The sequence below is a fragment of the Melopsittacus undulatus genome, chromosome 1 (assembly GCF_012275295.1).
Source record: "Melopsittacus undulatus isolate bMelUnd1 chromosome 1, bMelUnd1.mat.Z, whole genome shotgun sequence".
NCBI lineage: Eukaryota > Metazoa > Chordata > Aves > Psittaciformes > Psittaculidae > Melopsittacus > Melopsittacus undulatus.
The window spans coordinates 66,954,821-66,981,684 of record NC_047527.1 but is presented as its reverse complement, the minus strand read 5'-3'; the positions used below and the strand labels follow the sequence as shown (position 1 = coordinate 66,981,684).

Below are 26,864 nucleotides of genomic sequence, written 5' to 3'. Positions count from 1 at the left end.
ATATGATTAGAATACCAGCTACATGATAAAACCAAATATTTCATTTAATAGAAGCAACATGAAATAAAACTGTCTTTGTACTGAAACTACTAAGATCTTTAGTCTTCATTTTGGCATCTTTTTTTTTATTCTTTAAAAACTCAAGAGGTGAGAGAGAACTAAAAGTTAATGTTACCTGTGCTGCTCATGTAGCGATTCTACTTTGGTAAGAAAATCTTTGTTCTGCTCTGGTATAAAGCTGTAATTTGACAGATACCCTGGATGATGAACTGCAGCATTATAGTCTCCAAGATGTGCTGTTAGGAAACACAAAACAGATATACAAAGTTTTCATAGTTAATTATTATTTAGAAGAAATTCCTTCTCCTCATTAAAACACATACACATACAGGGAAGTGCAAGAATTACAAATTACTTCTCAACAGACAGGCAGTGTTCAATGCAGGGAACTGTATGAAGAAAAAAGGCTTTTTTCCAAATATAATGATAATCTCAGACACTGAATGACTCAGTACTTTTAGTTACTTATAGTCTCACTTTTGCATCAGAAGCTGTACCCTCATCAGACAGGCATAACACGCCATAGCAGCACAGACATGCACTACTGTGACATTAGAGAAAACCAAATTGCTTGAGTAAGAGATGGTAAATGAAATCAATTTGATATATGACTATAACACACTAGAAGCCTTCAACAAGTTCTGTTACTCAGAAACCATCTATACATTGTCAGGTAAAAACTGTTCAAACTACCAATTGTGGATCTGTCCTAACAATTAAATTGTCAATTTTGCCTCAGCTGAACTCAGCTGAGTTACTTGAAACACTAGAAATAACTGCTGATTTGCACATAACATTACCAAACTGCTACCAAAAGTAAATATACGTTTACAGCCAAATAAACTAAACAGTTCCCTAAAACTTTATAACTTCAAAAATTATATTAATTCTTAGATGGTTTGAAATAATTACTAGCCAAAAACTAATTCTGATCCACAGTTGGTTGCATATTTGAAACAAAATGAAAGTATATATGGTCATATGTTTATAACTACACAAGTTTTCTTTAAAAGCTAGGTTGGGCTTATATCCTGGGAAACATACATAAACTTTTTACTTGTTATAAAAGTGCACAGTTTGGGACCACAGGGAGGTTTTTGCAAATAAGGTACTTGCCTATTTGCCACAAATTTACCTAGCTTCAATTAATTCAAGTAATTCAAGCCCCATATTTTGTGGAATTATGTTTTCATTAAATAGTTGAGATTTAACACAAAAAAAATATGGTATGTTTAAGAAAGTAATTAAAACCTATACTAATCTGCTTGTTCCCTAAAGACCATAAAATACATTTTAGAAAGCATTAAAGCTTCCCAGAAGTTACTTATAGCACTTGTAATTTAATACAACAGACTGCAAACAATTCAGCATAGAAAGCCCCTCAGCTAAATCAAAGTTAAAGAGCCTACTTTTAGGAACAATATTACTACCATTAGTTTCCAGAAAATGCAAAGTATGACAGAGTCACTTGAATGATTCAGGTTGAGGGGGGGTAGGGGTGGGAAAAGTTCTGGACTTTAGAAATAACTTACACCTACAATAACTATGGAGTTTCTGTAAAGCAGGGGATAACTAATATTTGCCAGGTAAGTATTCAAAAAAAGCATAATTTTTATAGCCAAGAAAACAGAATGATATGAAATATATGAAACATATATGAAACATATGAAACATATATAACAGTGATATGAAACAATTCCCAGACAAATGCAGTCAAAAGCCACTATAATTGCACACCTAATTGTCAGCATCAAGGGAAATATAAGAATAAAAAATAGAATGATAAACAGTAAGTAACTTATTTTGAAAGCTGATGTTCCTGCAATGCTTAGCCCTTTCTCTTTAAAACGTAGCCTGAATTTTAAATTATTTTACAAAGTGGCTGGCAAAAGATTAAATATTTACCGTCAGAACCAAAATGGGTATTTGAACACTTTTGCCAAATAACATATCTGAAGAAGAAATCAAAACAAAAAAACAAGACGGAAGATCCAGAAGTATAACAAGAAATGGAAATAATTTTTAGGAATATCTGTATTTAACAAAAGTCCAAGTCTGCCAAGACTAAGGCTATTGTAACAGTAAAAACAACTTAAAACTTTCTGAAGAAAACAGGTAAGTTAGTAACTGCTTAAAAATAAAACACACAATTTCACAATGATAGTAGTTGATTGAATTTTTTTTCCTTTATTAGTGATTATCACAACCCACCTTTTCTATGAAACCCAGTATACATTTTTAAGGTTTGTCGCAGTAGGCTTGAACTACATTCTTGCCAATAGGAAGAGGACAGATTGCCAGAAATAAGACAACGTAACTGCCCACTTCAATTTTATTTGCATTAGGCAAAAAAGTTTTTACTGTAGTTTTACCTTCTCTAAACAGGGCAACTGCTGTTTCTTCATGCATTATGAGGTAGAGTCTTCTTGCTCATCTTCCAAATTTGGAGGGTGCTCTGGTCTTTTTTTCCTCTTCCTCCTAGCTACCTGAGGTCATGTCAACAAGGGGGAGCAGTTCAGAGTACTATTTGCTTCTTCAACTCCCCAGCCAACTGTCACAGTTGAAGAGAAACTATAAATGCTGATTAGTAGACATCTTGGAGGACTAATGATCTTGTGCAGAATTTAATTATCCAAGTTGGAAAAGAAAAATAAATTAGGACATATCAAACCTCATCTGTGAGGTTTCTACCTCTTCACTGCGTATCTCCCGAAGACAACAGAGGGGCAGTAGTGACCTATTTCTAATTTGGAAAATCACAAACCACATTCATTTGAATTTCAGATTCTTGTATCTTAGAGTTCTATATCTAATATACAAAGCTTAAAAATAAGAACATGATGGATCATTCATTTAGAAAGTCATATTCAATTAAAAAAGGATATTTATTTTATAATTCTTAATAAAAGAATAGTGCAAGAGTCAAGCAGCCATGGAATAATTTTCCGTGGATGAATTCCCATGTTAACATACCAAAACAGTAGCTGTGCAAACTCTCAATACAGTAAGAATTCATAAATGCTTGAAAAAAAACCCCAAACCAAATAAAAATCCTGACATCATGTATGCTCACATAGGGTATGAACTGCCTGTGCCTTACTGAAGCCTGAATAAGCCATCTTTTCTTCAGAATGTACAAAGAATTTGTTCAGGTAGAACAATGTCACGGGTATATATTTCTGTCTCTTTCTCCTGGCAGCAAAAAGACTTTCATGCAGGAAGGCATCAAAGAAAATGACTAATTCAAATGGACAGCCCTCCTTCCCATCCCACCCCCAACTTTTATAAGGTTCAGATACAGAGAACGAGAAGACTAAGAACAAGTGTGTTCATGTAGTACAGATTAATTTCAATATGAATTCTAAGGGTACACATGCATCTTCCCTAGAAAGAGAAACACAAGTACCAGGTATATTGCTGAATTAAGGCCAGCGGACAGGGAAAGCAGCTTTACAGAGGGAAGGTCTGACATACACGGAAGCAAAAAAAGCCATTGAAGCCAACAACTCTTACAGTAATTATTGAGATTTCATTTATTCAGTGGTTTCTTCAAAGAAACCAATGGTCAGTTAGCTGACATACTAGGGTAAGGCAGCACTTATCTCTTCTGTCTTCCACTACCACAGAGGGAAGGTGCAATACAGAACCAGACTCTTGTTTGATTCGAAAAACAAAAAAGATGACAGTCAACAAACTTCAGCACTAGAAATGCAAAACTGAACTAGAAAGGCCCCTGAGCAATGTGATCTGACTTTGAATAAGCCCCTTCCCAGATAAATTTGCCTGTGGTTCTTACATACAGCAAGCTATTTTTGACATTCAAGCTTTCTGCTACACAACCAAGATATTTATTTGTTTGGTTCCAGTTTCAGAAATCAATTTTGTTGCTGATTTTGAATGTCAGGAATACCAAAATACCACCATGTCAATCTGGCCCAATTTCCAGTTTTCCCCAGAAAACATAATAGTAGAAAAGATAAGCCTTTAGCTTTGTATAATCTGAAGGGTCACTGATTTCTACTTGTCATCTATGTGATATCCTTTAAGATACAGAAGACAAGTTGGTCTCCAGTTCTATACAGACTGTGCTTGTAAACAATAATAAAAAATCTGCATACAAAGCAATAGCACCAGAACCTCTTTCTCCATATGGCATTCCAAATAACTACAGATGTCTGATGGAAAATGCATGAATTGCTTATTGGCCAAGCATGAATATGGACAGTTTGGTCCAAAGGAATGCTTACAAAAGCTAGTCCTTGAAAATACATTTTATATCAACTTTCTAAAGACCCAAAAAATGTACCAGGAAAAAAAAAATTGAGTAGCTTCACATTGAATTCAGAACTTTTTGCAGGGTTGCCTATTTTAGGTGACATGAATAAAGCACAAAAGTGAACTGAGTCGCCTGTTTTTAAAAGAGGGTAATTAAACAAACAGATCAGATTCCCAGTGGAACAGAAAATAACGAAGGGGACAAGTCTAGCAGACAAGCTGTATAACCAATTTAACTTTTATCAAGGAGTAAAAATCCTCAGATACAATATTCCAATCCAGGATTAAAATAGAGTTATATGACTGGCCTCCAAATTAGGACAGCAGTAATGAGTCATGTGCCGAGATGAGCATGAAATATAATATTAGAGGCTACTGATAATTTTACCTTCATATGAAGACTGAGGTACAAAAAGGAAAGATATTTCTTAATCTGTACAGTTCAAACAGTTTATACATTTTAAGTGATCACTTCTTGGCACAGAGAACAGAAGAAAGATGATGCACTGCATAGCATAAGCTACTCTCAACAGTAACAAAAATATTTAGGTATGAAAAAGCTTCTGGATTCAGAAAATAATCCACTACATCACAGTTAAGTTTCAAAGAACTAATATAAAAATGTAGACACTTAGGGACTAAAAGGGAGCACTGAAATGACAAAAATACACGTAGATGTAGAGATTAAAGACACCATGTTGAAAACTGTTATCAGAGAGAATCCAAAAAGGACCAAAACCCTCATAAGTGGATGCTGAGAGAAGGAAAGGTGTTTCAACAAGTGGAACCTGTATCCAAATAAGGACACGAGAATGAAATCTAACCCACTCAGCCACTAAGTAAGCAAGCAAACATGATGTCTCTACTGGACAAGTAGAACTAACTATCACGTGGATAAAACTAACCTGTTTTGTAAAGGAAAAAAATGATTCAGACTCAAGAGACCTTAAAAATGTTCAATCCAGGGATGACTAAGGAGCTGCATATGACCACTTAATGACACTTTGTGGTAAGACAGAATGAGAAATTAGGCAATAATAAAAATGAAGGAACATTTGTGGGAAAAAGAACAACAACAAAAAAAAACCAACCCCCAAAACACACCCCACTACAGATGCACAATGGTGGTCTCCAAGTTACCTATCACCACTTCAGAATGAAAAATGAGTCAGTCAATGTAATACTTTGTGTTAAAAAGCAAAACAAACAAAACCAAAACCCCAGCAACTCAAAAACCTGCTCACAGTTAAACACAACAAAATCACAAATAAAAGGAAAAAAACAAATTTAAAAAATGTGATACTAAGTTGCTATTTCTGCATCTCAAATACAGTGTGTACTTCAGAAACCACAGTCACCATCAGAAAAAGTACTGATAAAAGCAAAGTATAATTCAAAGTACAAAGAGTATTAATTTTACAAAAGTATGAGGATAAAAGGCTTAGAGGAATAGTTATCAATACTCCCAAAACCTAAGAGGTTTTGCAGAACTAATGCATCTTAAAACTACCCTGATCTTCTATCATCTATGTTGTGTCTCAGCATTCAACAATTTTCATCATCATTAGTATAACACTGTACTACATGGTCCTTCACTTTGGGTAACTAACTATCCTTTTCCCCTTTTTAGTTATGTTAGACAAAAATATTTAATAGTTTCATCACCTTAAAATTACAGAATAGTACCAAGTCTACAAGACACTGTAGAAAGTCAGCTTAAACACTGACCAATATCCTAATCTGGAGCTCCATTCCAGAGATTGCAGCATTATACTCATTTTGAAGTGTTATTGATTCAAAAAATTATTTGTGGCATAGTGCAAGAACACCAGACAAACAATAGTTAAAGCAATGATCCCTTGAAGTGGCCTCTATTGCCCAGTGCAAGTATAAAACATAGTTAAGGGAAAACAGTCCAAACTGAAAAGCTGCTGTATTTGAACTGTCAGGACAGTCTTAGAAGAGCTGCTGTACAAAGAGATGCTAGCAAGCTTGAGAATCAATCTAGACCACAGTGAACCATGTGGATGAAAATGGGCATGTATTACAATGAATGTCTCCAAGCAGATTTTATTGGGAGTTTCATCACCATCACACAGGTAACACTCTGCTACTGCTGACAACAGGTACTGTAAGACACGATCAAAGGAGCCTGTGACTGAACAGCAAGATGTAGGCTGAAGAAGAACAGACGGGACATGCGCAGAATCCTCAACCTACTCAACATATCTGGTAAATAAATTCAGACAATGGAAATTCAAGTCAAAGTCATCTTTATTCTTCCAGTCTGGTTATGATTCTGAGCCATGAGAGCTACAGATGCCCTGGAGAGTAGCAGGAACCTGAATGACCTCTGAGCAAATCTCTCTGTTTAAATTATGACCTTCTGTGCACTATTTCATTTTACAAAAGCACAGGCAAAAAGCACACACACACATATCCCCAAATGATATGAAGAGAGACAGGTTGCCATAAATTAGGAAGTATGAGGTTTTAGTGTAGTATCTAAGAAAAGAGGGGCAAAACAAAAGCAAGTTGGAAGAGTTTGCAAGTAGAATGCTGATGAGGGAATTATGTGGTGCAACGCTCAATGTAGAGCTGCTGTTGATGTTCCTCTAAATCTTAAAGCCCACGTCCTCCCCTGGGATCTCAGCCTTTTTGGTGTACCCAAAATTCTGACAAATTCTCTTATGCCTAGCTCCTGAGGGACTTGCACACTAAGTTCAGTTTTCACCCCATCCTCACCCACCTTCCTTTACTTAGAAGAGGTTAAAGTCCTTTTGAAACCCAAGTAATTACCCAGCTAACCACTTCTTGAATGAGCTCCCAAACATAGACAGCAGCATGCTAGAGAAACCTGGTTCTCAAAGCAGAGCTGAGAGGGGAACAATAACACAGGAGATACAAGAAAGACTCCAGCCACAACGAATCACTGAGCAACTGATGCTCAGGAAAAAGAGAGCTTAGAAGTATTCATAACATCTTATCTTGGCTTTGTTGCTGTGCTTTAGATAGAAGACCCAGCCCAGCAAAGATTTATGCATATAAGAGCATATTCACACCAACCCATGGGACTTCTTACATACCAGTATTTAGTCATTTAAATATTGTTCTGGAAATTTGAATTTCCTACACAAAGGGATAGAAAACAAGTGGTGCTAAATCAGCTTTGTGTGATTTTAAGTAAAAACCAAACTAAGCAACGAACCAAACAAAAATAGATGCACACACTGCACAGGTCCCTTATTAATGTTATAGACATTTATACAACATTCCCATTTTACACCAGTAAAAATCAAGATGTATGATTTATCATCAGATTGTTTTTTCAGTATGAGTATTCTTCAGACTGAACAATTTTGGAATTATTTGAAACACACCTTAATAAATTCTCCTTTAAAAAGGATTTCAAAACCCATTGATCATTTCTGCCACAAAGTGTATTTACTGATAATAAACTAACAACTTATTCAAGTGTCTGAACTGTATTCACATTTAAGTTTAGTCACACGCTACTTAGACATAGTATTCACACCCACTTGTATTCTCCTGTAACTTAGCACCACCAGACAACAGGGTGTGCCTCAACAGTGCAGAGCTGCACGTCAGAGCTTCACTTTAGAATCACAGTGCTGAACCCAAACACCTGCACAAAGGACAACACAGAAAAGCAGCACTCAAGAGGCACCACAGACATCACCACAGATTGTCCCTTTGCAAAACTCAGAGTCTGAGAAGGTAAACCATACAATTGCCATATCTGAAAATTATAGTTAACAAGAAAATACCAAACATCAAGCTTCAATGAAAGACATCTGTCTCAGCCCTCCTGCCAGTGACAAGTGCTCCACCTTTTAAATAAATAAACATAAGTTTGACAGACAATAATGATTTCCCTTTCTGCTGTCAGGGATGTCAGAGAAGTAGAGAACAGCCTGAAAACCCAGAAGAAGTGGCAGCAATAACAAACAGCTCAGGTAGAAGTGATCCAGCTTCAGACAATGGCTCTTTAATAAACAGATACCTCATATCCCAAAACTTTTAACTCTCCTTATTAAGCATGATTAGAAATTGAAACACCAAAAGAAAACTTTTTAAAACAATTTAAGTTGACAAGAGTCCTAGTAAACATGACTAGACAAGGAGACCTATACAATCAGATTTCAGGAGGTCTTTCCTATTCCATCACCTTTACATAAATGGCAACAATCTGGTAGCAAAACAAAACATTTTTTTTCTTTTCCTTTAAGACAATGTCTTTCATATGCTTCATGCTTTGCTGAGGCAGAGAATCATGCAAACAGCAAAACAAAGGCTTTCAGCTAGCAAAAAAAAAAAGTTGGATTTTTTAATTATTATTATTGTTTGTTTTGCATTTGTTTTGGTTTTGCCTTTTTTCATACACAGATAAATATATACACACACGCATTTATATATAAAGACCCCCCAAAATCAACCCCCCCAAACTGGTAATAACAGCACTACTCTGAGTTAGGAAAACCCAGCTATTTTAGTATGCTTTCCCCCGGCTATTATTTTACAAATAGACAAACTCCACTAAACCCTCCACCTGTTGGGGTTCATTTTTTGTTTGTTTAATGGGAAAGTAAAAAACAGCTAGAGGAAGACCCATCTGTTTAGGATGCCTGTAAGGCATAGGGATCAGGCACCATTTCAGTTATCCTACAGAAGACTTCTTTTGATACCACCCTTAGAGTTTCATTTTGCCAGCTGCAGGAAGACAAGGAGGATGCAAGTTCTTGTACATAGAGTCACCTTAAATGTACTGCAAGGTGACAGACAGTTTTACATAGCAACTCAAACTCCTTGAAAAAAAACAACTACATAAGAACATTGGCATTTCTTAATCATGAGTTTACCTTCCCTGTAACTGTACTCAGGATTATGATTTCCCTGAAAACATCTCCCATAACTATTGTAACACACAGTGAGTTTCATTACTTTGTTTCCAGTGATGATGAAAGCCTGCCTTTTTTGTCAGCAGTTCAAGTACACATAAATAACAGCAATGTTACTCTTGAATCAACTTTATTTTTTTAAAGACCTAACAAGTACACTTTTTCTATACAGACTGACTGAAGGCTTTATAATAACCTTCATCTTCTTCACAAAGCATCACTGTAGTATTTTGAATATTCCACACATACATAAGGAAAGAAATCTTTCCTTATATTTCAGTGACATGCAGCAGGGAAGGTAGTCAATCAAATATATTTATTTTAAAAAATAATAATTGGTTATTACTTACATTGTACTGCATACGATGCCAAAACAACTGCAGAATTAATGGGGCACGACAACCTGGAGAGAAGGGGAGATGTTATTATTTAGACATATAATGTACAAATGTATTGTTAACTATGTCTCTGCAATTAGTTCAGTATGTGAAGACTCATTTACTTCAAAGAGTATCTGATTTATTCTTACAAAGTTTGATTGTCAAAGCACAGTAGAACTGGACATTAAAACCTAGTTGCTGTGCAACAGCTTAAGTGAATGGAAGTAACTAAACAAAAAAGGACATCTTTGTATTCTTGCTGGATGTTTATTTGGGAAAGCAAAAGGATAAGGGATTTTTATGGGGCGCTGGACATCATTTTAATATCTGCAGTCTGGTGTACTCTAAACTAGACACAAACATTAAAATTAGCTAAATGCCAAGCACAAAGGCAGCTCCAATCTCATGAACAAAAGTGACCGCATGGAATCAAAAAGCCAACACCTAAAGGCAATTATACTCAGACCTCCTTTTTCCTCTCAAAAATGTACAAACACACAGGCAAAAGAACCACTGGTTATATGCTCACCACGCAGGGAATATAACCCTGAAATAACGAGAAATGAGAGCAAGAATTCACTTCGCTGCTCTTGTCTCAATTACTATACTAGACAGTGGGTCCCCAAATTTGGAATACCATGCTTGGCACACCATGGTTTACAATCACACAGCACCTCCTGCAGTCATTCACTACAGGCTTGAAAATTGTTCTTCATAAGTGAGCTGCACAAAAATATGTAATGTTTGCCCTAGCAATTTTATTTTCTTTTAAAGCTATATTTCACAAGGTACATTTTTATAGCAATGATACCCTCAGTTTATTTTTTTTTTGTTTGCTTTGTTTTGGTATTTTATTTTAAAAAGAATTCTAGAGAAATTGAAGATTCTTCTTATTACCTTCCTTCCACAATATCAGTCTTCAGCTGCAGGAAGAATAAGTGCCTAGAACAAGGATTTTTGAAAACAAAAACAAACATAAGTTTATTTTCACTTTTTAAAGGTATGGTTTAAATGGTTACCTGCATTATTTTTATTTTACTAAGATTTGCTAGCAAACTATGCAAACAGATGAATAAACCTTAGCGGCATTTACAAATAATGCAATCATACACCCACTTACTCTCACCACAGTTTTAAAGGTCTTTTGGCAGTATGTACTACAACTGCAGGACCACAGCATTAACGCCACAACAAACACTACAAAACCCAAACCATTACAGAACTGGGCTCTTTTACTCCCAGTAATAGTCATCTTGGATATAACTCTAAAAAAAAAAAAAAAGCCAACCCCAGACTGTGATAGTCTATCTTGGAACTACTAAGTGGAAGACAAGACATTTCTCAAGTAGCAGATGCTGACAAAAAGCTCTGAAACAGTTGTCCAAGAACAGTTCAGTCTTGTTCTGATTAGTGTGCTTGACAATGTTACTTTATAGTGACACTGGGAAGCTGGGATGTGAGGAACCATACAGAGCAGGTCTTTGAATAATTTCAGTTTAGAATTGCAGAAGAGCTTACAACTATATGTTTAGCAAATACCAAACCAAATCAACAGCCAAGTTTTCTACAAGAAGCATTATATAACATGATCTACTATTTCTATTCTCAAATCACTGAAATGAAAAATGAAAGTTACAAAAAAGCCAGATTAACGGGCCTATCTGAATTCTAAATTCCAAATGACAAGCACTGAACAAAACAAGTATTCAGTTAAAGCCTTGTGACAAGTAAATTGAAAATTGCCTATAATTCAGGTACCACATCACCCCAAAACCTCAGAGACAGGTTACAAAAGTAAATTTTAAAGGTCTACTACAACCTGAAATATTATAGATCTTTGCATGTTGCAAGTAATGGGCAAACTAGAAAATAAGAACTGTTATCTGTCCTTCCTGAAACAAAATAAACACCTCCCTCCTACACTCTCAACATTAAATCTACTACACATGTTCAAAACTGACTCAGTGTTGATACAAAACTTGTAACATAGACCTAGGGGACACAGACAGCTGAATCATTGAACTTTCCTACTTTTTAATCTTTGAATCTTATTACGGGATCCAGAAAGAAAAGTAAAAAAATGCAATAGGCAAGTACTTCAAGTAATTAAGGTGTTAAAAAAAGGGGTAGGGAGAATCTACCATACAAGTAAACTACTGCCATCTATGCACTAGCTTATACTCTTGGCTGTGTTTTGGGGTTGTAAACTCTGTATAACAGAAATCATTCATTATGAGCATCGCATCTAGCTGTCAACTCCAAACACATTGAACACAAAGTTATAAGAAGTTTTCAACTTAATAAAGTATAGTTTGTCAAGCTGTGGAGATGGGAAAGAAGGGCTTTACGTATTCCTGGATCATGGAAGCACACATCAAACAGAAATTACCTGGTTTGTTCTTGCTGAAGTGTGTTAGGATCAGGTATAAAAAACCTTACACGAAAACGAAGGGTGCAGGGAAAGCCTCCTGCAATATTTTAGAAGGGCACATCAAATTTTTGTTAAAAAAAACAAACAAAACCCCACCACCATCCCAAAAAAAAAAAAAAAAAAGAAAAAGAAGCAGCTTTCATTTCTATATTTATAGAAAAAATACATGAACCACATAGGAATCTGTGGTTTTTTCATGAATCTAAAAGAAACCACAAGATATGTCTCATGATCCCCAACTATGAACACCAACTATGAGAAGAAAATACGCTCAGATTTTGTGATGCTTTCATTTTAAGTACTTTGTATATGCTACTTTACATAAAAGGCATTAGTTAGTTATCTTTACCTCATAGGTATTGGATGAGAAAAAAGTGGCAACTATATTGAAGCATCTCAATTGGGATAATGCACAATTTATCTTATATATAAATAAAACAGAAGTTCAGCATGTTACCATCATGTATTTTTATTTCAATTTGTACACAATCTATAGCATATGGTAGAAATGAGAGAACTGAAAAATGTAACTCGAGTGTAACAGCACAAATTAAGACAGTGTCAGACAGTCCTAAACTGCTATCTGGTAGAGCCATGCTGACCAGCCTGTCCTTCCTGGTAAGCATTCTGTTTTACCCAAAGCTGTCTATAAACAAAACATACTAGAAAAACACATGCACTTGGAAGTGTGTAGAATTGGGGTTTTGTTTTGTTGTTTTTTTTTTTTACTAAAAACAAGCATATTTTTTTTTATTATTATTATTATTATTATTAATTATACTTGAGACAAGAAATTATCAGAATCTATACACAAAATTGGCTTCATTTCCCTCAATTAAACTCCTTTATTGTCCCTATCAGGAGGAATTTACTGGTGCCATAAGACATGACAGCTGCTTTCACAGCCATAATGACCAATACTGTTCAGAAGCCAGGTATAGATGCTATTACAGCTTCAAAGGTCAAAGACCTATCAGGTCTTAGCACTCTTAGCAGTAAGAGATTAGAAAGCTCTGCAAAAAGACTGGCAGAGGTAAGACTTGTTTGTAAAGAAAATCTATCATCTGGACACACTAATTTACAAGAACTGTATTCTAGTGATAAAAACACAGAAATGCAAGACTACACAGTTACAATCGAGATTAAAAACAATATTAAAAACAAGTCTTACCTTTTAACTGTTTCCTAATAGGTTTGTTTGGTTCAAGCCATCGCTGTGAAATGAAAAACTATTAGATGGATTAAAAATATTTACAAATGAATACTGTTCATTTATGTTTGTGTACATGTATATGTGTGTATACATGCATACTATGCATGCGTGTATATACATATATACACATATACATGCACACATGTATTATTTACTATACTTACAGGTGAATCTATTGAAGTTTCATTTTGCTGTAAACCAAAATATTCCTTCTCTGTCACACCCAACTGGTTATAGGTCATATCCAACAGAATCTGTCCAGTGTCTTGTTTCTGAAAACAAGAAAACTTTAGAAGTTAACCTCTGCAACACTTACATATTTTAAGGTACAATTAATTTAAATAAATGTTGTGAGTTTTTTTTTAAATAACCCATGAATAAAAATAGCTGCTAATTCTATGGATCAAAGTTTACCAGAAATAAGAACTTTATTTTGATAGAATCATAGAATAGTTAGGGTTGGAAAGGACCTTAAAATCATCTAGTTCCAGCCCCCTGCCATGGGCAGGGACACCTCACACTAAATCATATCACCCAGGGCTTCATCCAACTTGGCCTTGAACACTGCCAGGGATGGAGCATTCACAACCTCCCTGGGCAACCCATTCCAGTACCTCACCACCCTCACAGTAAAGAATTTCTTCCTTATATCCAATCTAAACCTCTGCTGTTTAAGTTTCAACCTGTTACCCCTTGTCCTATCACTACAGTCCCTAATGAATAGTCCCTCCCCGACATCCCTGTAGGCCCCCTTCAGATACTGGAAGGTATCTTTAGTTAGTTTATTTTTTAAAGAGGATTCCTTCCCAAAATACATTAAGCATGTAAAATCTCAATATGAATTAACATGAACTCAACAAGCCCTTGAGGTCAAGCCAGCAACTCAGTTTTAATCAACCCCTCCCTGGACCATAGTCTTCAATTCTACAGAGCACAGCCTGCAAAGGTGTCTTACAGCCACATGGGGCTGCTCTGGTCTCTGCTGTTTTCCACATCAGCTGTCAAAAGGCAAAATAAGTATACACCAGGATAGAGAAAAAAGCTGTAGGATCCTATGCTCCAGCCATAAGATCCTGTCCTTCAGACTGAACTCCCACGTGCTCCTCAGCTGCCATTCAGCCAGTATGTGCTTTCTGCCTAGACATCCCCTCAGGGCAGGTACCACAGAAGAACTGGTGCAACAGCATATTACACAGACAGCAGAGATCCAGAAGTATGAGCATAGTACAGTTTTACAAAACCAAATAAGTATCCCCATGCCATGGTATTGTGGATTAATCAAATTCTGCCAGGGAACACTGTGAACCAATTCTAGTAAAAAGTCAAACAAACAAAGAACAAAAACACAACCAAAAAAAGGAACAAACAAACTCCCTCCAAGAACATTGTAATCCTAAATATGCTAACACATAATAGTTTGCAACGCTGTATGGCACTTTATGTCTAGATTTTCCCATATGAAATTGCTGGACAGAACAAAAATCAGGCAAGTCTGCTTGCTATCTAGTCTATTAAAAAAATAGCAAACTAATTGTTCATGAGATCTTCCAAATCTTACTCTCAAAAAACAAAAATAAAATATACATGTTCAAAAAAAGAAAATTACTAGAGGAAAATCATGGAGACTGCAAAGACAAGCATTTTCTTCTGAAACAAATTTCTTAAAAACTAAGTTCTGATTTAAGTTCTGATTTCTTAAGCAGAAATCTTCCAGAGAGACCTTGACACGCTTGTGAGGTGGGCTGATGCCAACCTCATGAAGTTTAACCATGCCAACTGCAAGGTCCCACACCTGGATCAGAGCAGTCCCAGGCACAGCTACAGGATGGGCAGAGAAGAGATTCAGAGCAGCCCTGAGGAGAAGGACTTGGGTTGGTGGATGAGAAAATTAACATGAGCCAGCTTCAGTGTGCGCTTACAGCCCAGAAAGCCAACTGTATCCTGGGCTGCATCAAAAGGAGCGTGACCAGGAGATCAAAGGAGGTGATCCTGCCCCTCTACTTTGCTCTCGTGAGACCTCACTTGGAGTATTGTGTGCAGTTCTGGTGTCCTCAACATAAAAAGGACATGGAACTGTTGGAAAAAGTCCAGAGGAGGGCCACGAGGATGATCAGGGCACTGGAGCACCTCCCATATGAAGACAGGCTGAGAAAGTTGGGGCTGTTCAGCCTGGAGAAGAGAAGGCTGCGTGGAGACCTCGTAGCAGCCTTCCAGTATCTGAAGGGGGCCTACAGGGATGCTGGGCATGGACTATTCATTAGGGACTGTAGTGATAGAACAAGGGGTAACGGGTTGAAACTTAAACAGCAGAGGTTTAGACTGGATATAAGGAGGAAATTCTTTCCTGTAAGGGTGGTGAGGTACTGGAATGGGTTGCCCAGGGAAGCTGTGAATGCTCCATCCCTGGCGGTGTTCAAGGCCAGGTTGGACAGGGTGGTGGGTGACATGGTTTAGTGTGAGATGTCCCTGTTCCAACCTTTACAATCCTAACTGTTCCATGATTCTAAGCAAATGTCTTAATCTTTTGAAACAGAGAACCTCATGTATAAGCATGAGAGTGACCACATTTTTGTGGATGGCCCCAGTCTTACTCAATGCAGAAGAATGCCCACTTAATAAGCCAATATTGTATTAAATTCTCTTTATGTTGACCTTGCTTATTATACAACACTGAAGTCCTTTTCAGATGACAGATTAATCTTTTTTTTAACAGGGTACCACATTCTTGTAATTGAGTGCTTTAAACAGTAACATATACCGTAGTCTTCCCTTTTACCATAGAAGCAAACTTTCTGTTCAAAAGATGGGAAAAGAACAAAGAGTCAAGCAAGACACCCACTTGGCTACCTTATTTTGGAGGATGGAATATTATCTAACACTTCCTACTGCTAGATCAAAATTCCCAGCAGCTCATTTGTGATAGGAATGCTGAGTGTTTCCACATCAGGCTCCAGATGTAAGGTACGGTAACAGCCAACTATTGGCCTCCTGTGGAAAGCTGTGCCCATTTTTCCTGGATCAAAGTCACATATGAAGAAAACAATGCAGGCAACATCTGACTGTCTTACATATAAGACTACCCTTTCCTCTCCAACAGTCTTCCATCTTGTTTAACTCTCACAACAAAAGGCCTTGCAATAAATGTGAGTCCACTCAGGCCTATAAGCCCATCCAGACATACAAAAGCAGCAGCTCTGTCGCCTCCTCCTTCCCCAGCTGCACATTCCTGCTCCCTCCCCTTCTTTCCAAACAGGCTACTGTTCTCTGGGATATTCAAACCACAACACTGATCAAACCCTTTGTTTTAACTTAAATAGTATAGACCTAGTGACAGGTAAGGACCACACAACCAAGCATGCCTCGTCACGCATAGCCACTCTGCCATGCATCTCTGAGGCAGCTCTGTCCAGCACCACCAATGAAGTGGGCTCCACTATGAAGACCCGAGATTTGCTGTCAAAAGATTAACCATATGTGTACACAAGAGAGCTCTATGAAAAGAGCAGACATCACCTTAACCCTCCAAAATAATGGGCATTTCCTGGTGTGAACATCTTTAGGACTGTCTTACTATACGTATCATATTCATTTCCCCTTGTATTTCTATAAGCAGAACATTAAAACCCTTTCAAGTGACATGACACCAGCACTGCTCAGAAGCATAATTGCCCATCTATGGTGCACACTTCTGACACGAGCTAAATGAGCAACTGAAGTCATACTGTGACCAAAACTAGTAATTACAGAGGATGAGACATAGAGTTGTTGAAAGGAAGTGTTCAGGCTTCTCAGGTTTCATTACAAATGGGGCAGGAGAAGACCACAGAGGGCAGATTCTTCTGCTAATTTTCTTTCCTCTCTGAATTTCAACACTTCTGACTCCTTTCAGTCTCCTTTCTTTGCAACAGCATTATCTCCTAATTTCCTTCCCATTTTTCATGCTTCTGCTCCTTCATCCCATTTCAGATGCCTTCATCCTCTCTCTCCCCCCCTTCTCACAACCACATGCCCCCTGTTCCCCTCAGTACACATGAATTGATATGCTTCCTGTTTCCTTTTGAAGACAATCAAGCTCCTTGCAATTTCTAACACTACTTTTCTGTGGCTCCAGCTCTTGTTCTCAGGTATTAAAAGCACAAAGTTTCTTACATAGTGCCTAGATCAAGTATCCACTCCAGAAATCCAAGTACAAAATGTCATTTTAAATTGTTACGGTCTTTTTCAGTTAAAATTCCAAAAGTCAAAGATTTTTGTTTTCCCTCAAGGAGAATCTATATTTACTCAGCTTTGGCTTTATGAAACACCTGAATTATTTTCCAGCCTATACACCTTAAAGTTATCACACAGCTCACATCACACAATCTTCAACCTATATTGCACTTAAACAGATTTGAGATGTAAAGCGAGGCAGGCTAAGCATGTCACATGGCTGCTTTAGAATCTTGACATCCATTCCAATACATTCCATAAGACAGCGTACTCTAATATTAGGTGTTAAGTGCATTACAGCACATTATTCTTACTGCCCTCCACCATAGGAAGAGGGCAAATCAATGTGAACACTGTTCAGCTAAACTGGGCATTAGAAGAAAATTCTCCTTAACCTTGTCAACCATTACAGCAAGTAGTTAAGGTATTCTTAATAAAGCTCCTGCTTTCTACAATGAGATAGAAAAAGACAACATCCACTTTCCACACTAGCCTATTCCCTTGCAGTGACACAAGCTCTTAAGAATTTTGTATTTTTTTTTCTACTGAAAAGAAACATTTCCAAGAGGTTTGCTTGTTTGTACCAGAAAAGAAATTTTCATTTATTTCATCTTCCTGACATCCACCAATCCTTATTCTGAACTGTTAAAAGCCTTGCCTCAACCACCATTTATTCACCTCCATTTAGTCTGCCTTGGAATATATTTCACCTTATGTTGGACAGGCCAAAAATTAATATTTAGAGAAGTTACAACTAACACCTACTACATTCTGCCTATGCCGCAACAATTTCCTGCAGTATTTAGGGAATTTAGATTAGTCAAGTTTAATTTCTAGTAAGCTACACTATTTTGAAGAGAAAGAACTCATTCATTATTTTTAATGTCAAGTACTGCCTAGAAGCTGGGGTAATCAAGACCCACTGTCTTAAATACTGTATAAGCCTAAGTTGAAGCCTGTCAGCTCTTTGAAGTGAAGGAGTAAATATGCAAAGAATCCTTTTCAGTTTGTTAACTTCTACAAAGTAAGTGGTACAAAGTGACATTTTAAGAGGACAGTGCAACATCCCCCTGCAGCACTTGGCCTTGTCCCTCTCCTCTGCAAGAGCTTTGCCTCCACTTTCTGGCAATGACAACCTCAAAGTTAAGCACCACCTAAGCTTTTGCAAATTCAGTCTCACTTCAGACACAACAGCCGTTGCCCGTCATGTGCTGTTTGAAGTTATCCTTCCCTAATTTAGCATGTAGCAGTCATCTACCACCAAACAGCTTGTGTCCTTTGGTCCCCATATGCCTCTGAGCTTGAACTGCTACGCTTTCTTTTAATTTCCACAGTAATTTTAAACAGAGATAATTTATTTGCTCTTCTGCTAACCGTCCTTTTTTGTTCCTGGAATTTATTTACTCACCTGATACTCTTATGCAGTGCATGCAAGATTCTGTTTAGCTAGAATAAACAGAAGAGCCTCTTCTTTAATTAGGTCCTGACTTTTGAAGAGCATCCTAGTTGTACGTTCTTTGCTTGCCTGACTGGAACTTCCGTCTTTCATCTATGAGTAGCCAGGATCTGTATGTGACATTCCCTGGAAGATGGCCTCAATACCAAGACTAACACTGTTAACATTGGCTGAAGAGTCCTATCTAGTGCTTAATAGTGCTCCCCTTTTAGGAACAGTAACACATGAGCAGCGCAGCCTTCAAACTGCAAGTGTTCTCCTCCTCTGTTGAGTGCAACTGAAAATAGAGCTTAAAAAAAACTCCACTACATCATCTTATGAAAGGTGTCAAGTTTACTGATTTCCCTCACTGCAATTACTCTTTATTCAAGATAACCTACCTGCTACCTCATATTCCTGTATCCTTTTTATTGTTAAGGTCGCAAAAGTTGCATTTTTGATTTATTGGAAGAGATTCAATAGCAACATATTAATGAAATTTGACAGTCAAGAACCCTATTAATATTCCCGTATTCTTTTAACATCTCCTTTTCAGCAAAATCTACTGCTACCTCTTGAGCCAGCTCCCTGCTATTCCCGTAACTCTTTTAGATTCCATACACTCTAGTGTAGTATTTTCCTATATAAAGGTCATACAAAATATTTATTCAAGCTCACAGAGCTCTGACCCACTGCATTTCCTCTGCGTCAAAAATGATTTAAAACAACATATACATGAGGTTAGTCATTCCAGTTCTAACTTCAGAAAAATTTCCCCTCCACTAAGTCTTTCCTTCAGCATTTATTATGAAGTCAGGCCCCATGAAAGGCTAAGACTAACAAGCCTGCTGTAGGTCAGATCACTTTCTCACTGTCCCCAAAGGCATCATCAAATTTCATACTGCCTTACTGTTTCACAGTCAGAGTATACTAATCTCTACTTCAGTATAAAACTAAATATTTGTTGCCAGCCTGAAACTTCATACAGCAGTTCTGCCAACATGAAAGGACACAGATCTTGTGTTATCAAACAATATCCATCAGGAAAATTTAGTGACAGAGATCCAACAATTCCACATCATTGCATTTTACTATGAGTGGCTTAAAGTTATAAAACTCACACCCACAAGCAAAAAGAACCTGTAAGACACATATCTCTGCCCATAATTTGAAACACACCAACAGTAACTGTTGGTTTTAATTGCAACAATCATGTTCCTTCTCAAGTACTGGAAGGAAGAATTTAACTGAGATGGTGGGGAAGGAAAAACATTCCTTATGATTTACATTTCAAGTGTGCAGCTCCTCTCCTTATTTCTGCCTAATCATTTTATTTCTTGAAGGAAACCCTATTACTAAAAGGCAACTTGTTAAAAAAGCAATAATCACAGGTACTAAGACAGAAGCATAACTCAAAGATGATGCAAAACAGTATGGAGCAAAATCAGATCTATAAATCAATGTCTTGATTTAAGAAAAAGTTTCTCTGCAGTAACCCAGAAGGAATTCACACTAGTGGGGAAAATCTGTTCAGGGCAAGACTATTTTTCCTTTGATACGTGCCTAGCGGATTTCCAGACTGACCACAGACCTGAGCTACTCTTTTCTAACAGACATAAAACTGAATGATGTTGGCAATTAAAATAAAAAACACACAGTCAGGCACAGACTTTTTCACTATGCTGAATTTTCTTGTTAAAGTAAGCAGAACTCAGGTACAAATTTTCTGCAGATGGCTTCAAACCCTTTTGCGAAGTGGACCTTGCAACACAACCATTGTGGCAAAGCCTGTCCTCAGGCAGTCATCAAGGTGAGGTAATCAGGCAGGGCCATCCTAGAAGGCAAGTGAAGGCTTTTGCTGTAGTCAGACCTGAGAAGAAAGCTCAGTACTCGAAGAACATAAATCTTCTGGTAAATCTCTTCCTTGAATTAGCCCATAACATAATGGGATAGCCATGCTCCCTGCTTCTTTTCAACTGAGCAATAATGGGTCCTTCAGTACCTCTATGACAGTTCAGCATTATAGCTGCAGTAAAGGAGACCTTTCTAGTTCCTGGATGAAGGAGGTAACCTGCAGGAATACCTGTTGAAGGCAGCTGGGTCTGGAGTTTCAATGTGGTTCACATTTATCCTATTGCATTCACTCCTTAAAGGATTAAATGAGAAACAAAGTTCACTTCTATAATGCTGGACTTTAGGCCAAACACTAAACCTAAAGCTGTGTTAATACTTGTTTACAAGGAAGAATTATACTACTATGAATGGATTTCAAAAAGTTTAAAAGTCCCAATTTTTCAAAGATCTTTGTGCAGGGGGGAAGGTAATTATGCTAGCTTAGTGACAGACAAGGCAATCCTCTAGAGCATTCTGAATACAAACAATGGGAATTGTATACTGATGTGGTGCCCTTTCTCTGAAATACCTACTTTCCTTGTACTCCAGTCCCCAATGTTAGCTACTTCATATACACACACACACAGACATGTATCAATAAACATACATATATAGTAGACTAAATATATACTAAAATGTGAGCCTAATTCTGTATGTATTAGAAAAAAAAATCTGTTTATCTACCAAATAATTTCTATTTCAATAAATATCCAACAGATAAAGATTAAATTAGTTGGCAGGCAGAATGGAAATAACACTTAGGAAAATACAATTTTCAGGTGAAATTTTTAATCTCCTACAGTAAAGTACCACATGATATAAGAGATCCAACAATGCAGCTTTCTCAGCACAATGCTTCTTCTCAAATAAGGTAAATTGCTAAAACAAGTATCATATCACAAATTCATATGATTATACTTGAATTCATCCACAGTTTTTCTTCATTGTCAGATAATTCTACTGAAAATTGACTGAGGAGTGAAAGCCTTTCCTTTGTTTTCATTTAAAATTAACTAATAATTTTAAGCATTAAAGGTTTCAAACCATAATATTTATAGGATAAAATACAGTAAAAGTGTAGAGTACAAACCACCATTAATCCCCTTTTCCTCCCTGCTCCCAAAAAGACTACATTGAAGTGCAAAAGACTGAACAGAACTGTCCCACTAAGCCATGACATCTTCACTACTCACATCTTTACATTTCAGAAAACATGTATTGCTATCAGTACAAGGCCTCCTCATTGTAACACTACCAGTGCTTTGATGAGAGGAAAATATGAAAAATATGAAAATATCCTTTAAATATGAATTACTTATTCATAGCTGATAATGATCACCAGATCTGTTTCTTCATGGTTTCCATATCATACAGAAGATCCTTTCCCAGATACAATCTGCACACTATATTTTGTGATGTTTCAGCTGGTTGACTTTAAAGAAAATTAAAGCAGCACTTTATAAATCCATTTCAGAACCAGTAATTCTGCAATTTGTAATGGCAACACTTTATCTTCACCATCATTTGGAAATCTCATGCCGCAGGGTTCCACATTTGATGTTCGGCTTTCAAGCAAACTTCTATGTATTTTTAAAAAGTAGTTTTCCAAACTTACATTAACTTTGAAGCTTTGTACTGAGCCATCCAAAAAGTGGACGTTACAGATTATCTCCGACCGGGTCTTCTCTTTTGGTAGTTCTGACGCTCGTATGTTATTTATCCTCCCACCTAAGGCCCGTAAACGGGAGTTCATAACTATTGCCGAATAACCTGTAAAACAGAAATTATGTTTATTAGCAGTTTTTATAATTCACTATGTTACATATATGGTTTTGCAGAGAAATCCACATCATGCAGACCTCATTACACCCCAAATACCTGTAACAACAAATGCTTGTTATAAAAAAGAATAAGTTCTAAAATTAGCATGCTGTATACCAGAACAGGAATGCATATACAGAAGCACTTCCATGTTCCAAATGTGAGCATTCTAAAGGGAATCACAGGTAACCTCTGAAATCTATGTTTATGTCAGGCATTTGGCATTGCTTTAGTTTAAATCAGTAAAAAACCCACCCAAGCACCTACTATCAACCAGGAAGACAATGCGCCAAGGCAAGTTTTTATCCCCTGTAGCTACTGGATCTCTTACCCACTTACAGATTTCCTACATACTTCTGTATTTATCATACAAGTTTCACTAAAATAACACAACTTTGTTTACTCTTAACTTACAAAACAGCTTGGTGTTAATACAGATCACAACCTGTCAAACAACATTTTGTTTCAGGAAAATATATATACACAAACACCATGTGCAAAGCAACCAGAATTAACATTAGAACATGTCAATATTTTACAGCCTGGCATACATAAATTTATGAAGTCAGAAATTTGAATCCAGGAAGAACATTCACACACATACATATACAAAAAAAAGTTTGGGGTTTTTTTTCCTATTTTGGAGAAAATTTTCATGAACACCAGATAGCCATATTTACGGATGCAAAAGAAAACCAAATGAATCTCAAAGAGAAAAAAAACCCTAGTAATTGAAATAAGAGAGTAATTAAATACAGTCAAGCCTGTAAACATTTCAAGCTTCTCTTCACTGGATCAGTTTACCCATTAACATCAGAGCATAGAAAGCCAGTTGGCAAGCGAAACAGAGGATAGTTTTCCAGGTTAATTACCATACCAATTATCACATTATACCTCACTTATTAGAGGCTAACTACAAAGAGCCTTGCATACTATGAGTGTTTCCTAGACTGCTGGCCAACCTAGACAGGGCCAACATCAGGACTATTTTGCAATCTCCCCTTATTTATGTATCTGCCCTAAAATGTAGGCTGTCTTTTCTTTTAAGTAGATAAAGTTGCTGAGCAATTTGGAATAAAACAAATTCTGAAACAAATCTACACACATCCCACCACAAAAAGCAAACATGAAATGCATGAAAAAAACCACGCAAAATTGTACAGATCACCAGGGGCAGCAAAGGAGTGCAGTGATGCGTCCTCGCGTAACAATGGGTAATTGTTACAGTTCCCTTCTCACAGAAAACTCAGAAGTCAGGCACGCAAAAGAATTCAGCTAATACTCCTTCATACTTTTCTTTGACAGCCAATTCACAGTTTGCTATAGTGTATTTTCTAAAACAAACACTCTAAGTTGCCAAGACTGATTTATTTAGTCAGCATTTCTTCTGAGGAAATCAGCAGTATTCTCCTATTATTTTCCAAAGGTGTGGGGTTTGCTTGTTTGTTTGCTTTGGCATTTTTTGTTCTGTTTTTAAAGGAGAGGAAAAAGGTGAATTCTTTAGGTGAATTCTGAACAGTATTTCCATATAAACCCTTATATATTCCTATAGCTTTGAAACTGTTTTTGATATATGGTCTGCAGTTTTCCATGTTTTTTTTTATTAATCCAGAAAATGGACTTTCTTATTCAGCAATGATTGTTGATAAAGTAAAACATGCAGTCATCCAGTGACAAGGGACATACAGAAGGTGAAGACAGATTACAACTGTATACAACACCTTCAATCACATATTCTCTAATACTCTAGAAGCTAAGTTGTAAACTACTTATTCAGCACTGTGTTCACCTTTTACCAGACAGGTGACTACACTAGTCTGTACAGTCTTTTTGCCCCTTTCCATCCCCCCAAACAAACAGAAACACTCTGAAACTTTTCACTTGCAGAAATAGCTCTCCACCAACTAGTCCACTGATGGGCAGAAACTAATAATTATTCTTCATTGAGGAGAAAATTATTCTTCAGCCACTAGATGAGAAAATGGTTTTGGTAGCTACATCCAAAGCTTTGTCAGACTGTCCTTTGGGGCTCAGTCCACATTGCAGTGCCTAATGTTCCTGGACCTTACAGACTTTGCTCTTGGGAAAGCACTGTTTGACCACTCTGCTCATATTCCCCAACCCTTCCCACTTGCCACCCCCAGTGCTTCCAATCTTATACTTCCACCATTCCCTTTTTCTATGGATGTTCTCTTCCACCTTAGCTGGGTTGCAGCAGAGAGCAACAACCACAAGGTATCCTCAACATTCAGCTCCTGGTCTGCCTGGAGAAAGCAAGAAAATCTCACTGAGTCCCACAACTCCTAGTGCAGAGTGTGCTGCAGGATAAGCCACGCTTGGAGACCCTGTGGAAATTTTGATACCTAATCCTAATCATACTCCAGCAGAGCATTATTTTTTCAACTGTCAGAATACAGCTTGATCTTGCCACTCACCTGTTCAAGTTTCAAATATAAAAGCTGATAAAATAGCACCAATAACATCTATACATATGTGCACCTTCTACCTCGTGAGAAACCAAAACTAACAAAAACCTGCCAAAACCAAACCAAAACCATAAAAAGCTCCCAACTCTTACTGCTGTGAAAAAAAAATAAAACAATAAACCTGAATAAACAAATCGATGATATCTATTTAACTGACTATGCACAGTAGTACAACTAATTACATGTCCATTTCATGCCAAGGTCCCTCTTAGTAGAAAGCCTAGCATGTCACCTAGATGACCTAGCCCACACTTGAGGCGGACTTGGTAGGCTAAGTTTAATTTTCAGATTAGGTTCCCTATGTTCTTTATCACTTAAACCCCTAAAATGTTTCTCCACTTATGTATCTGTTTCTACATGAAATTCAACCGTTGCCCCTAATAGTCTCTAAACCTAAGCCCAGGTCTCCATTAAATGCTGTCAACTATACACAAAAGACGACAGGAATTTAATCCTAAAGCTATCTGCAACAAGGGTGAAATTCCGTTTCAAAGTTTTTCACAAAATAGCAAGAATTATGAATGCTATCAAAGAGATCATACAATGTGCATTGTTATTGCTGAACTCCCATATGTCCCCCAGCAAGTCAGACCTGCTGTTTTCTATGTCATAAAGCTGTTAACAGTATGTCTGGAAACATGCATAGAAACTACTCAAGAATTAACAGTAATACGTACTTGAATGTTGCTGTTCATTATAAAATCAGAGAGATGCTTAAGCTTTAGATTAAGGTTACAGTTATTTTTTATGCTTGCTCTTCACAGTTACTTTTGTTTAAACAGTTAATTTTGTTTTAATATCTTCAGGTTATATCCTGGATGCCCCAACTGAAACAATAACTTGGAAATTCACCACAAGAAATTCAAACACACTAGTGTGACGAATTCACATGGAGTTCACAAATGAAAACATGGAATTCTTTGATTTTTACAACTTTATGTAAAAATTAAACCAGTAACACACTGAAAGTTCACGGTTTGTGTTTACAGCATTCAAAGAGCCCCAGCTGAGGCTGTCCTTGACAGAGCCAGCTGACCATGGAAACTGTGCCAAGGTTGGTATAAACAGCTGAGTGTTTGAACACCACAGCCATTAGTCAACTGGAGCTCAAATGGCCTAGTCAAGCCTCAAGAAACTGCCACCAGCTGGGAATCTCGAGCAGTGAAAGCCAGACTCTCTACTTCTCACTTTCATGGCCCTCAGCATTACTTTGCAGACAGTAAGCTCCTGAAGGAGCTATTTTACAGGTGTCACATCACAGGCACCAGGCTAACATGCCATACACTTAGTATGTCTGTAAGAAAACAGCTCTGTGAATCCCTAGTCTAAAGAGCAAGGGAAGGAGAACAGAAGAGGTGAGCAGCTCTAGTACTTTTCTTCCATATATGACCTGTGTTTAAAACTGTAAATAGACCCTGACTACTAAAATGGCTTATCAACCCAGTGCATATTGGGTAATGAGCACATGGAATCACACAAAGCAACGTGCAATGGCAACTGCTTTTGGGATAGGCGAAGGGTCACTGAGATCTCAAGCAAGACCAGATGCCAGCTCTAAACACCAGCAATTAGTCTCCAGTCATGAGCAACCAGGAGCAGCCATCACATGCAAACCACAGCTCCCGCTTTGTAGCCTTGGGCAGGAGGGTAGGTCACAAAACAAAAAACCAACAAAAAAATCAGAGACATATTTGAACATTGTCAATAAATAAGTAGTTTAATTATTATTCCCCTTTCCCTAA

The 26,864-nt window shown here is 37.2% G+C and overlaps 1 protein-coding gene across 3 annotated transcripts in view; it reads right to left on the bottom strand.

The window, feature by feature from the left end:
* Positions 1-26,864, bottom strand: part of PTPN3 (protein tyrosine phosphatase non-receptor type 3) — a 157,530-nt gene that overhangs the window by 64,017 nt on the left and 66,649 nt on the right. For 2 of the 3 annotated variants that reach the window (XM_031052918.2, XM_031052919.2), the window contains exons 2-8: positions 22,431-22,585; positions 13,443-13,550; positions 13,237-13,294; positions 12,024-12,102; positions 10,532-10,576; positions 9,605-9,657; positions 176-296 (exon numbers count right to left, since the gene is read on the bottom strand). In XM_031052918.2, coding sequence (XP_030908778.1) covers positions 176-296; positions 9,605-9,657; positions 10,532-10,576; positions 12,024-12,102; positions 13,237-13,294; positions 13,443-13,550; positions 22,431-22,585 — 619 coding nt within the window. The remainder of the gene's footprint in view (positions 1-175; positions 297-9,604; positions 9,658-10,531; positions 10,577-12,023; positions 12,103-13,236; positions 13,295-13,442; positions 13,551-22,430; positions 22,586-26,864) is intronic. The other variant, XM_031052920.2, reaches the window with a different exon arrangement.